The sequence below is a fragment of the Pavona decussata genome, unplaced genomic scaffold (assembly GCF_977016875.1).
Source record: "Pavona decussata unplaced genomic scaffold, jaPavDecu1.1 SCAFFOLD_100, whole genome shotgun sequence".
Lineage (NCBI taxonomy): Eukaryota > Metazoa > Cnidaria > Anthozoa > Scleractinia > Agariciidae > Pavona > Pavona decussata.
The window spans coordinates 1,927,562-1,940,507 of record NW_028145515.1 but is presented as its reverse complement, the minus strand read 5'-3'; the positions used below and the strand labels follow the sequence as shown (position 1 = coordinate 1,940,507).

The window sequence follows — 12,946 nt, the reverse complement described above, 5'->3', positions numbered from 1 at the left end:
CTGGAAGCTTTCTGGCACAGCTACATCCCTCCAATTTTTTTCTTAAAATCCTTTTCCTAGTGCCAAAACACATGGCTAAAGGCATTTTTGAAAGTGAGGAAGATTTCTAGGTTTGGTGCTATTATTAAAAAAAAAAGAGACAAGAATCAGTCAATTTTATCAATGACAGTCCGGCCAACGTAACGTCTTCTGTTTCTCTAGTTGTTTTTACAGGGTATTCGCTTTACCAATGTTTTTACTTCATCCCGAATATCTTTCATTCTCCACAAGTAAAGAATAGGATTAAGTAAAGAAGACAAAAATGGAAACACAAGCATTGCTTTTAGTGCGGATTTTCGTGTGTCACTGTAGGTAGTCGGCAGACCCAGATATATTCCAAAGGTGATGAGCATGGGGGCATAGCCAAGGTAAAAGACATCTAGGATGTAGATAATCGAGTAGACGGATTTCTTGTATTTGGCAATGTTGATCGATGACTGGGGTTGGTTGTTGGATGATTCTCCTGTGTGATTTACACGCTGTTGATGGTGACGAATTATTATGAAGACCTTGAAGTAAACCAGGGTGGTGACACATAGGGAAAATAGCAGAAGTAAAATGGAGGCAATATCTAAGGCAGCTCTCTGACTTCTTTCTCCCTGAGTGTGAAGTACAACATAAGGTATGGGGAGGATGAACATAACCGCAACAATGTAAGAAGCTCTGCGCGCTGTTATCAGCGATCGTCGAGTCATGTGTAGCCATCGTTCAATGGCCATGAGTGTTACAATCAGAACTGTCGTTAAGAAAAGGGACGAAGTGAAGCCAGTTGCGATGCAATTTATTATGGTATACTCAAGCTTGGCCATGGAGATCAATTCTTTTGCAACATGAAATGGCGCGGAGAGGAGACCAGTGCCAAAGTCAGTGACGGCCAACCCAGCCAGCAGAATGTAAGAAGGCGATCGGAGAGAAGATTTCCTCCAAATTGCCGCCAAAACCAGAGCGTTTCCCATAGCAGCGACTGGTGACAGAACGGCGATTATAATCGAGGCAGCGAAAGTTATTATTTTACAAATTGAAAAACCCGAATTTAAATGATTTAGAACAGGAAAGCAAGGTGTGCTATTATACATGACTATTTCTTTCTTTGGGCCGCAGCTTCGTTACTTTCTTAAATAAGTTTGTGGGCAATGGAGAAAGACGTCCGCAGAGCGGTTCTGCAGAAATCGTGAGGCAAACTTTCCTTACTTAGTCGTGTTTCTGTTAATTAAAGGTGCAAATCTTGATAAGATATCCTCCCCGTGACAGTCAACAAAAGTGACAAGTTTTTTAGACAAAGGTGAAAAGTTACCTCCGGTACTATAGTTTCTGTGTTAAAGTAACAGACTGCACTGAAGTACTGCAATGAAAGGACTTTAATTAAGTTGAAATCAAATGTTCCAAAGGTAAACAGCGTCCAAATCAAAATTCAGGAAATTATTAACCACACCGGTCACAAACCTCAGAAAAGATAACTCAATGCAGATTATCAGCTCTTTAGACAATGTTGCGACATGTTTTAATTAAATAAGCTGAAAACGTTCACTGAAAACAATGATATTTCTCAGCTAGTGGTTTTTAAGTTCAACAATAATTTGGTTTAGAACTGACAACATAATCAAATAATTGACACTTCCTTCAACTCTTTAAACTTTCTTAACCCATTGCTCTTCACATATATACTTGCATCGAACTGTACAGGAAAATTATCTTTGGAGACAAGCTTGTTAACTGACGTTAAGAAGTAAAATGTTTTGGGGGATAATTCAAGATTAATGGGCAGTTCCTTTGAAAATACTCTTTCTTTAGCTTTACCAGACAATTCAAACCTGTAGGTGCGATCAACGCATACATTTGCTATTTCCAGTGCCAGAGCAATGGATCCGTAATCCCTTCTCAAAATTAATAGACATCCAGAGTCCAGATCTTGGACAACAGTCTTCGAACCAAACATTTCACTTGGAATCTTTAAGTCAATTGTTTCTCCTCCAGTTGTTAGTTTGCTGGCGCACACGCACAACTTGATATCAACGGTTTTGTCGGCGCATGTCTTAAACTTGCTATACTTTGTCTGCCGTGTGAAAGCTGTCAACCAAACATTGTCTTTCGGAAGAGTATGGTGTTTAAGCGCAACCGAAAACACCTCATCGTCGTTGTAACCTGTTGGAGGGATAACGTGTAGGTCCATGGTGGTAATAATGTATTCTCCTTGAAAGCGTTGAAATATTTTGGTAAAAGATTTGCCGACCAAGCGCTGGCAGTTTCCAAAGCCATACTTTTCATGTGGGTTGCTACTATTATCTAGAGGAAAAATAACACAACAATAATTTATCCTAGAGAGTTCATAACTCTGTTTCAAGAGGGGAATGAAGAGGGGGGGGGGGGGGGGGGGAAAGAGAGGAGGGGTAAGGTCGGGTGGCGGTTGTAACATATTCCCGTTTGTGATTTTGTTGTGTCACAATATTTGTAAACGATTTTACCTTTAATCTATATTGTTATTGAATCGAGCCTTTTCTCTTGTAGACTAATCGAGACGGGGCTATTATTAAGCTCTTTTACGGAGGCGGGGACTTCAACGGGGAATAAGAGTCGTTGGCGAAACCTCCCATTTTATTGTTTACTTGAAAATATCTCACCTTGCATTTGTTGTGTTTGTATAGCATTGTTTATGGTTCCAAGCGCAAATTCCGCCAGCCATTTGTGTTTCTCCGAATTATCTTCAGCTTGATTATTATCATCAAATCCTTCACACTTACACCTAGTCAGCGGCATGAGATTCAAGTCTGCACAAGTGCGATCTGCGGGTAAAACTGCAAATAAACCAGCTTCCGAAGACTTCCAAAGACTCATTTTCTTCGGTTCGTTCAAGGACATAAGCGCTCTGTGTAGGTCAAATAAAGTAAAGAGACGTTTTTGGTTTTGGAGTAGAGCGGCCATTCTCTGCTTCCCTAGCTTTTTACTCACACCTTCGGGAACTAGCATAAACATCACTGGATCGAAAGCTTCTCTTCGTCCTTCTTCTGTAAAGCTGTATTGTGTATTTTTGTTTCCATGGTCGGAAAATATCACAGTAAGAGTGTCGGCACTCTCAGCCATTGTATGTAAGAACTTCGCCAAGTTGGCGTCCATGTTGATCATTCGTACTCCAGTATATTCGTGTCCAGTGTTGAAATGCATGAACGAAAACAACGATTTCGCTTTGTTGTCTTTTCTTAGGGAGGCGTACATAGTTGCAATGTAATCTAGGAAGTAGTGACTGAAAAACTGTCCGTTTAAGCAAACTTTTGGAGGATTTTCGTAGTGAGTCGTCTCGTTGTATTTCTTTAGCACTGGGCAGGAAAAATGTAACAGGCCAAAGTCATCGATGTATTTTGTGTCCATCTTGCTTTGAAACTCACTCAACCTGCCATGAAATGTGACAAAGTTTGCTCAAATGAATTGTGAAGACTACAATTTAGTTGTTTAAAGAGGAAGTATCACGAAGAATTTGATGTCATTTCAAAACCCAAAAATGTTTGCCTGTCAGCAGAAACAAAAAAAATAATTGTCTAGTATTGTCATGAATTATGACTCCATTGCAATAAAACTGTCGATTAATGCCTCTGGCCAGGGACAGTATATACTTTAAGTGATGTATCTTTTTTTGTCTGTACTGTTTTTGTATATTATAAGTTCAAGAAAATGTACGTTTGTAGTGTAATGTAAGTTATATTGTAATGTATATTGTAATGTAAGTTATATTGTGGTGTAAGTTATATTGTTAGCTATATACTGTGAGTAGTGTATTATGAGTAAGTTGTTGTAAGTACTGTAACGTGTGTGGTTGGAAACAAATAAACAAATTACAAAAAAAAGGAACAGTTTAGGTCGGAATGGATTGAAACTTGAAAAATGTTAGGCTAATATTTTCCAAGTTCTGGCATTTTTGTTTCTAAAATGCGTTAGAACAGATCACGAATTGAGTTGACTTCTTTCCTCTCGTTGTTCTAGAATTATTTTGTAGCTAAATGGAGGTCTTATTTCACTATTTTTAACAAAAGAGGTAAGAAAACTCCATGATACTTCCCCTTTAAGAAACAGCTGCTGGTTGTGAGAATCCAAAGTGTATCGTAAGTTGGTTGAATCCACATGGTCATGACCGTTCGTAAACAAAGAAACTCAATGATAAATGATGTAATAATAAACTACAGAAAAACGTCCATCGACCGAAATCAGTTTGTGAGGACCGTCACACATACATCCTAGATGCTGTTTATTAACCATGGCCCAGTTCACACGTATCACCAGACTATTTCTTTAAGGATTGACCTTCCGTCCTCATGTTTTCAGTAAAAAAACGGTCACGGAAAACGCAACTTTTCAAAAAGGCTCCCCAGAGTGGAACTTTTAAAAACGCTGTTTTTTTGTTCTTCTTCTGTGGACACCTGAAAACGGAACTTTTTAAAAAATAATAATAAGAAAAAAAAAAAAAGACGTCACGGCGTGGAATTCAATGGCCATTGTTATTGAAAAGTTTCGTTTTTATTTAAGTAGAAACCCAAGTTTCTCGTACCATCTCGAGATGCACAGAACGTATGTGCAGCAGAAGAAAGAGGCACCGTACTTAATTTTGTTATCATAGGCAATGGCGTCACATTGTCAAACGCTTTTATCATCCTTACTTGTGGTAAATTTCTTAAAATTCCAGCAATTTGTCCAGTGGCCTAAATGTTCATAGTCATAAATGTTCGGACTGTTTCTATTTGGAAAGAAAAATTTTTGGACAATTTTTTTTCCAAAAGTTTATTCCTCCAAAAATTGTTGTGATCAAAACAACGAGGGAAAGAAAATGGCTGACTAAGTGTTTTTGTAGAGGAAAAAAATCCAGTAAAGAGGCCGGAGTGACGAAGTTCTCGTATTGGTTCGTGAGTTGGGATTCAACTGGCTGTTTAATATAAAAAATGTAGTTTAAGTGGATGGTCACTCCTTACTTTATGTCCACTCCGTTCGCCTTAGTGAAAAAGTTTTCACTCTACGCCAGAGTTATCTTACCTCTCTTTGAATTCCGAAGATGTGCTAGGCATTTTTCTTACTTCAAGGTTTGTTAACCCAATTCCCCATTGGTCAAACCAGCAAAGATCTTCTTGATAGACGGTCTGGTACCCCCATTCCTTGAAGGTCTTATACAACACTTCAACACCTAAGGGAGCCTTCGCGCTTTTTACTGTTTCACTGATTTTGTTGTCATCTGTAAAACAAAGTTGAGGATAAAAAATAATGCTCCAAGGACCCATTGCCATTTTTATTAGGTTTGATTGCGATATTTTAAGTTCAGTGCACCTCAATGCACAAATAAAGCCGAGTCCTGGGTCCGGAACCCGGCTTCGTTGGTTGGTGGCGAGTGCTCGTATCCCTATCAACAGAAAATTGAAAGTTTAAGGCTCACTTTGACTAGTTCCAAGCCTTGGTCCGAACTTAATTTTAGCAAAAAAACAAAAAACAAAGAAAAAACAAAAAACAAAAACAGACAAACAAACAAACAAAAAAAAAAAAAAAAAAAAAAACAGTTCTAAACGACATTTTTCATGTAAATCGTGAAGAAAGTCCACTGTGTGCACCCCACGTTTGAACTACTTTTGTTTTAATTCAATCATTTTGGCTGCAGATAAAGTAACTCCGAAGAACATCAAGCAGACTATTCTTTAGAGTACAAAAGACGTCAAGAAATGTTATGGTCCTTGTTGGCCTTTCCTTAGATTAAGGGAACATTATCAGGAAAAGTCTTTCCAACCGTCATATGATTCTTGATAGCTGTAAATAGGTCATCATGGCGCTCACCTTTGATAATACCAGAGAAAAATGGCCGCATGTTGTCAAACGTAGCTTGACCAACACTCTGATAAAGCTCAAAGTCCAGCGCCGTGACCCTGATTTCTTGGTCTTGAGCTATCTTGCGAAGAGCGGCAACAGATCTTGGAAGAATGCGATAGAAATGTGGTCTTGCGATAGAGTCCAACACAATCACATTTACGTTAATGTTGCTTCTCTCGGTACCATCTTTGACTTTCTTCAAGATTGGTGGGAAGATGAGCGATTGAAGGATATTTCCACATCTAATGAACAGATAACCGAATCCATTTTCCCTGTTTGTTTCTACAGCCTTTTGCACTGTTGCAGTTAAGTATTTCCTTGAAAAAGGCGTCCATTTAGTAATTATTCCCATGTCTGGATCAGTAGAACCTATTTCGACGTCTGATATCCCACAAATCTCTGCGTTGCACGTTATTTCATGATGTCCTGGCTTTGTCTCTTTAAACGAGCAGATGTCTGGGTAGTGCGTCTCGTTACATTTGCGATCTTCAACATACCCCGGACGTCGCAAGCCGTGAAATTCGTTAGCCACTTCACAAGCTACACTATTTGCCCTTAAAAATACAGTAAAGGAAGGTTACTGTAAGGTTATCATTAGACATTAGAATATTTGTTGCTCTGTGACCTATAATTATCCACTTGTAACACGGAAGTTGAATGTTTCCTTTTTTGGTGTGGTTTTGCTCCTTACCACGGACAGGAAAAGCTCTTGTTGATAACTGTGGTTAGACGTTACAAACGCGATGGCGTCAAAACACTCCAAAAAAAGGAAAAAATTTCATTTCCGGTTACCGTTCGTGGCTCAAAAGCGTCTGTGATTCAAAAGTTCCCTATTATTCAGTTTTTGGGCGTAAATTTGAGCTCTGTGTGAATTTTCTCTTCGATTGGTCGACTTAATGCTGTACAAAATTAAAGCTGTCTAATGATTCTACCAATATTTGATACCATTTGCTAACATTCATAGAAGGGCCAAGTATAATGATTTTGGGTTGATAACATTTCACCAAACCCCCTTCACAGTAAAGAATGAATAGCTTATATGTCGACAGGAGCTGTCAGGGATGTCTTGCATACCTGTGAGGTTTACATTTGAGTGCAGATGGCCATGTTTTTTCCACTTGACTATTCTCTTGTAGACCAAGACGCGGACATGGGTCGTCTACAAGGTAAAATGTCTTTAAGTTAGTTTACAGATATCTAGACTCGGCGAAATACTACGTTCCTACAATCGCTTCATAAACCTCACTAAGTGGTTTCATGGGGAGTTATCTTCTCCTATCATTAATTGTGAAATATGTACGTTTAGAATTTCCAATCAATAGCATTCGTTTAGCATTCAAGATAATTATTTCCGGTAATGCTATGAGAGAAATTTAAGTCAAACCTGATTGTTGGTTGAAGGGTTCAACGGTTGATCTCGGTGGTAGTTTAGCTAAAAGAAAATGGAAAAATCATTAAATGGTCAGCCAAAAGGACAAAGTGTTTCTTTTCTGAAATCTCTGTGGACAAGATGTTGATTTGGGATAAATTATGTATGGATGAACATCTGTTTGAGGTACATTTTGGCCACGGGCGTGATCTTTATTAATTAACAATTATTCACCGAAGTGGAGGTGAATAGTGGTGGATATTGCGGCGAGGTAAATATCCACCACTTTCACCGACACTGAGGTGAATTATTTTTTTAGCCGGGAGTATACCACACAAGCTGAATAACTAGCGGGCCAAAAAATTCCTTTATTTTTGACAGTATACCGACAAATGGTGGGGAATTTTAAAATGTCGCGCTCCGCGCGGTAAGCGATTTCTTGTTGAAGAAAGTTCCGTCTCGCTTGCGAACAATTAAAACTTTTCGAGGCACTTATTTAGTTGCTAAGGTGTCATATCTTCAATTGTTGTGTGAAATTTGTCTTGATTTTGAAACCATGCTGCAAAACATTAGGCAGTTTTCAACAAGGCATCGTAGTTTCATTTTTCGCCTTAGAATATGAGGTTGGAAAGATTACATAAGTTACTATTTAAAGCCGTCAATCTAAACTTTGTTGCCATTTTTGTATTTTTGGTAACAGCTGGCTCGTTTATCTAAATAAATTCCTCTTTAGTGACCGCGGCGAAACGGGAAGCCATCTTGTTTCCCTTCGGTTGCTCGGAGGTGAATAGTACTTGGCTAATCACCTCCGAGCTAGCCAATCAGCGCGCGCGAAAGGCACTTAATTCACTTGTGTGGTATATACTAAAATCAAGTGTTGTAAGCTGGGAAAACCCAAATACACAAGACATTATCCCAGAAAAGGTGAAGGTAAACCTGCCATACAGCAAAAAAAGCAAAATAGGGAACGAAATTGATTTTGACTTGCTTGGAGCGAGCGAAAGATCGTGGACAGGGGTAAAGGGTTATAAGTCGTATAAAGCATAACTGCTTCCAATCTTTCTAACTTGTTGTCGGTTAATGGATACTTTATAACTAATAGAATGTGGAAAAAACAATTCACTAACAAAAAAAAAAACTATCTTGGGCCAGCGTATGATTCACCAAAAGTCATATCTTATTCCGTTTTTTGAAGACTATGAATTGAATTATTAATTTCGCTAGGTGACTACTTCTGTGACATTTTTTATTGAAAAGGCATTTAAAAAACTTTTAGATATAGAAGGACGGCTAAGGATGACAAGTAGGGCAAAGGATAGACCGTAATGGTTAAGGATGGACAAGTAGAGCTAAGGACGGCTAAGGATGGACAAGTACGGATCAGGTATACTGTATTTCTTTTATAGAAAAATATACATAAGCGACTATATGGCTTTCAGTCATGAAGTAATTATACCAGTAGTTCAGCCGGCTTCGCTTCAATATGGAGAAGCAAGATAGCGTCCGTTTATAAAACGCTCGTTCCCAGAGTGGCCAGTTTTAGTCGGATGTAATCCATGACCCATCGTTCGAATAATTTACGCGCATGACCGCAACAATCGCTTTCTACGAAAATCCATTAAAAAAAGACACGCATTTGTGCAATTAACAAGCAATGCAGTTTGGTTAGTCAGGTGTATGACCTAAAGTCAACAAGTCAGGCTCGATTTAATCTGCTTGAATTGTAATCAACGCCACTAGCATAGGGGCCACATTCACGAAACTCTGTTAAGTTAAAATGCACCCTAAGTATTTTTTTCTTAACAATATTCTTCTGTCATTATAACAAAGTAATATTGCTCATGTAGAAACGATACTTAGCATACATCTTAACTAAGGACAACTTCTTGAATCTGCTCCAGGAAAAGAAAAAGATTTATTCTTCTTGAGATCCCTCGACTTTTACCGAAACCGCCGAGCAATCGAAGACAAACAAGAGGACTCTTACCTGAAAGAAAACGAGGTAGAAAATGTAACTGAAGAATAGTTACAGTGACCAACACCAATACGATGACAGTAACAAAGATCTGTTAAGAAGACAAAAGAACGTGTCATTAAAAACATAAGTTGAGATGAGATAAGGTCGAGATAGAATGATATTGGATGAGATAAGGTATGATAAGGTATGCAAGGCAGATACAGATAAGGTAAAATAAGATATAAAATCACATGAGATAACACAAGACAATTCAAGATAATATGAGCTGAGATGAGATCAGATAAGATCAGAAAAGCATGATGATTCACTTTGGCTTTGGCAGAACTGAAAGCTTAAATTGCAGTTGTCTCAAGCTTCGATTTGCTTGGTATGCGTTAAAGGATTGTCAAGGCGTGTGGTTTTTTGTAAATGCAACCTTGTACATGCCAGGCAGGCTGTATTTTGGTGTTAATGCTCTTCTACAAATTTTTAAAAGAACCCGTTTAGATGCGCTCACGCACATCATCTGCGCTATAATAGTGGCTCAACTGCATCTTCTTTGCAAATGTCAGCTTATTCTTTTTTGAATTTTTTAAGGGGTCTCAAGGTGCCGTATTTCTTATTCCAAAGATGATCAAATAAAGCATTACTATTATTAGGCAGCGCTGCCGAAAAACTAGCATTGTTCTATGAAACGAAGAGAGCCAATCAAAATTCGCTCTTTTCTATGACTTTGGTAAATATTTGCATTGTTTTTTTTACGCAACAATAAAATGCCAAAGAACTTGAACGATTAAACACAGTTTTTGCTCTGACTCACTTGAATTTCAAGTCTTCCCGGAGCGTTCCTTGCCATTGAAGGTTTGCCGACGATCCTTAACTGTCATAAACTTTGAAAATTGCCGACTGTTTAGCCAGCAGGGTAGGCCTCGCATTTTGTCACGAAAGGGAAAAGAAAATAATCAGATGAAGCTTTCCTCATCCAGTATTTTGCAGCCATCGGTCACATGATGCAAACTAGTCCACCATACTGGAGAGCAAGCTAAGCACTGGGACATCCAAAACAAAGCAACTTCATCAAGGCAAACTTGAATTTTCTTTGTTTTCATTTGGATGTCCCAGCGCGTAACTTGCTCTCCAGCATGGTGAATTTTGTACCATGAAACAGCTGCAATAGGGGCCCATTGCCAGTTCTGACGCCTTGTAACCAACAATTAATCAGAACTCTTCTTTGTATTTAGTTAAAGGCGTAGGTGTGACCACGGACATTGTTTTTATTTCTCAAATTTCATAGTTACCCAAAGATTGTTTGGTGGAACATCTGCTGGGAATGCATCACCCGCCTCACAAATCCGAATCAAATTATGAAGATAAACGGGGATTTTCTTTAGCGAAATATCACCACAAACGTTCGCCACACTGGAAAAACGCGTACAATTCGCTATCAGAGGGGCAAATGTGTAGTTTAAAAGTGGGAAAAACAAGTTCAACTAGCATGTTATGAAAGCAAACTTACCACAGCTCGGAAATTCACTAAAATGTTCTCGATTTAAATTTTCGGCAAAGGCTACGAGCGGGAGACGCAAATAAGAATCGGTTTTGGTTGAATTCTCCTACGACTCACAAAACCCGAAAATACCAAACTGTGTTAGTTTTTCCAAAAAGCCCCTGTAACAAACCCCTAAAACAATCTAGAAAACTCGCTTGAAAACGGCATTTTAAGCATCTCGTTTAAATTTCAGCTCTGCGTTTCTCTGACTATTGAAGGTTTTTGCGTTATATTCCTAACCTCAGTAGTACTGTTTTCCCCTCCACGTTTTCTTACGGAGCCGAACTTTCCCGGTCTCTCTCGGCAATAAAATTCGGTTATAGGACCGAAAATGACTGAGCCTATGTTTAGCGGAGGGTTTTGTGCATTTCGTACGTCCGAATGTGGCGAAAAATGAAAAACGTTTTGGTTTGATTAGTTACACCGCCTGAACTAATTAAAGTTTCCAAGTTTGCCTTTCGTTAAGCTACATCAGACCGGAGGCAAATAAAAACCTTGAACCGTTTTTGTTCCGATCTCCTATTGTCAGAGAAAACACCAGCGATGTATTAAAACAGGTCTTTGTGCGAATGAAACTTTTTTAATTTCAGTGTCGATTTGTGTGAACAATTGATAAATTTTTAAGATGTTTTGTAGTCTAACAGAACAACGGGGCAACGTGCCCCAATCGCACGCGAAGAAATAAACCAAGCTTAAAACTGAACTTTATTCCTAACACAGTGAAAAGTCAGAACAAATTATTAGTATATATTACATATATAGTAGTATTAGTATATAGTAGTAAATTATCAGTACATTAGTATAAATTATTATCTCTGACAATAGGAGACCGAAACAAAAGAGTTCAAGGCCTTTTTGTGATATACACAAATAGGAATTAACTGTTACACGTGTTTACCACCGTCCCGATTTAAATGCCCGGATGGAAATTATGGCTCTTGTTTGGTGTTTAATATTATTCCACAGCAGAGCCCACACCAAAACTACGCTTTAGATAATCAGTGCGAGGTTTTGATAAAGTTACTCTGTTTCCCTTAATCCGTGCTACGAGGAATGAAAATGGTTTTATGATAACAGGGTTTTAACCTGTTACAACGTATTCCAAACTCTGGGGGAGACGCACTTGTTGGCTGCGGAGAGAAACCGAGTTCTGTTACAACGATAAGATCTTCGAGGCGAATAGAACACACAGATCTTGGTTCCAAAGTGGACTTTAATATGTAGCCGAGAATATAGCTTAAGAGTGGAATTAAGGTCACCGGCGATCGACCAGGGCCATAGCCACACTTAGAAAATGGTTTGTGTGTTAATTGCGAAAGCGAACCAAACATAATGGTTGTACTTTTCTTCCCTCATAGTTTGTAAACATAGTGAACTTAAAATTACAAGTTAAATAATTTCCCATGATTGAGTTACCGTGCCTACATTCGTTTTCTCGACAGTTTTTTTGCAGATCCTCGCTTCGTTGTAGTCAAATAACACAGCAGTTTGAATTGGATACCACAATAATCGGGTGAAAAAACGACATAATCTGGTCTTCTTCCTATTGTCTCCTTACGGAAAAAAACAAAAAAATTCTCGATTTCGGAAAAAAAAAACTGTCCCGAAAATCTGACAAATATCAAGTGTGAAGACACATGGCAAGGGTCGTATGAAACGAGAAAATGAAAATTGCCTTGAGGAGATACCCAAGGTTTTGCTTTACTGAATTTTTCTACCGTCTCAGATCAAAATAAAATGAACAAAGATGAGACTACTCACAAACTGCTTTTGGAAATATAACATCTCCCTCTCGCTGCAGTGGAACGAAAGCTATTCGCGTCCTTTCAACTCTTAAATGGAATGGAAATTCAGTGACCCAGATCAGACTGAAAAACAGTTAAGGCGAAGGCGACGACTTTGTGTTCCTCTCAATTGCTTGCCAATGATTTCCACTAATGGGTGAGCATATTAAGTTATTATCACATTTTTGATGAACGTTTACACTCATGAGATGTCAACATTTCTCCGGGGGAAGCGGCTGGCTGTGAATTTCCCTCTTTCCATCCCTTTGTTCCCGGTACTCTTAATTAAAAGAAGGACTTTTTCGTCAACTATTTTGAACGATTTCACTACTCTTAAACTATACAACAATTAAGTGATTATTCCACGAGCTTGCGTTGGATCTAAGATGATAGAAAACCAACGCCCCGCGTTGCAC

The 12,946-nt window shown here is 38.6% G+C and overlaps 1 protein-coding gene across 2 annotated transcripts; it reads right to left on the bottom strand.

Annotated features, from left to right (window-relative positions):
- Positions 1 to 1,432: 1,432 nt before the first annotated feature.
- LOC146472288 (uncharacterized) lies at positions 1,433 to 12,648 on the bottom strand. 2 transcript variants are annotated; one of them, XM_085119725.1, is made up of 8 exons: positions 12,508 to 12,648; positions 9,228 to 9,306; positions 7,256 to 7,303; positions 6,946 to 7,030; positions 5,839 to 6,425; positions 5,053 to 5,248; positions 2,658 to 3,424; positions 1,433 to 2,322 (listed from the first exon to the last, which is right to left on the bottom strand). In XM_085119725.1, the coding sequence occupies exons 1-8, from the start codon at positions 12,529 to 12,531 to the stop codon at positions 1,640 to 1,642; spliced, it is 2,469 nt and encodes an 822-aa protein (XP_084975851.1). In that variant the 5' UTR covers positions 12,532 to 12,648; the 3' UTR covers positions 1,433 to 1,639. The 2 variants fall into 2 exon arrangements, with proteins under 2 accessions (XP_084975851.1, XP_084975849.1); XM_085119723.1 differs by lacking the exon at positions 12,508 to 12,648 and adding an exon at positions 10,018 to 10,258.
- Between the last annotated feature and the right edge of the window lie 298 nt (positions 12,649 to 12,946).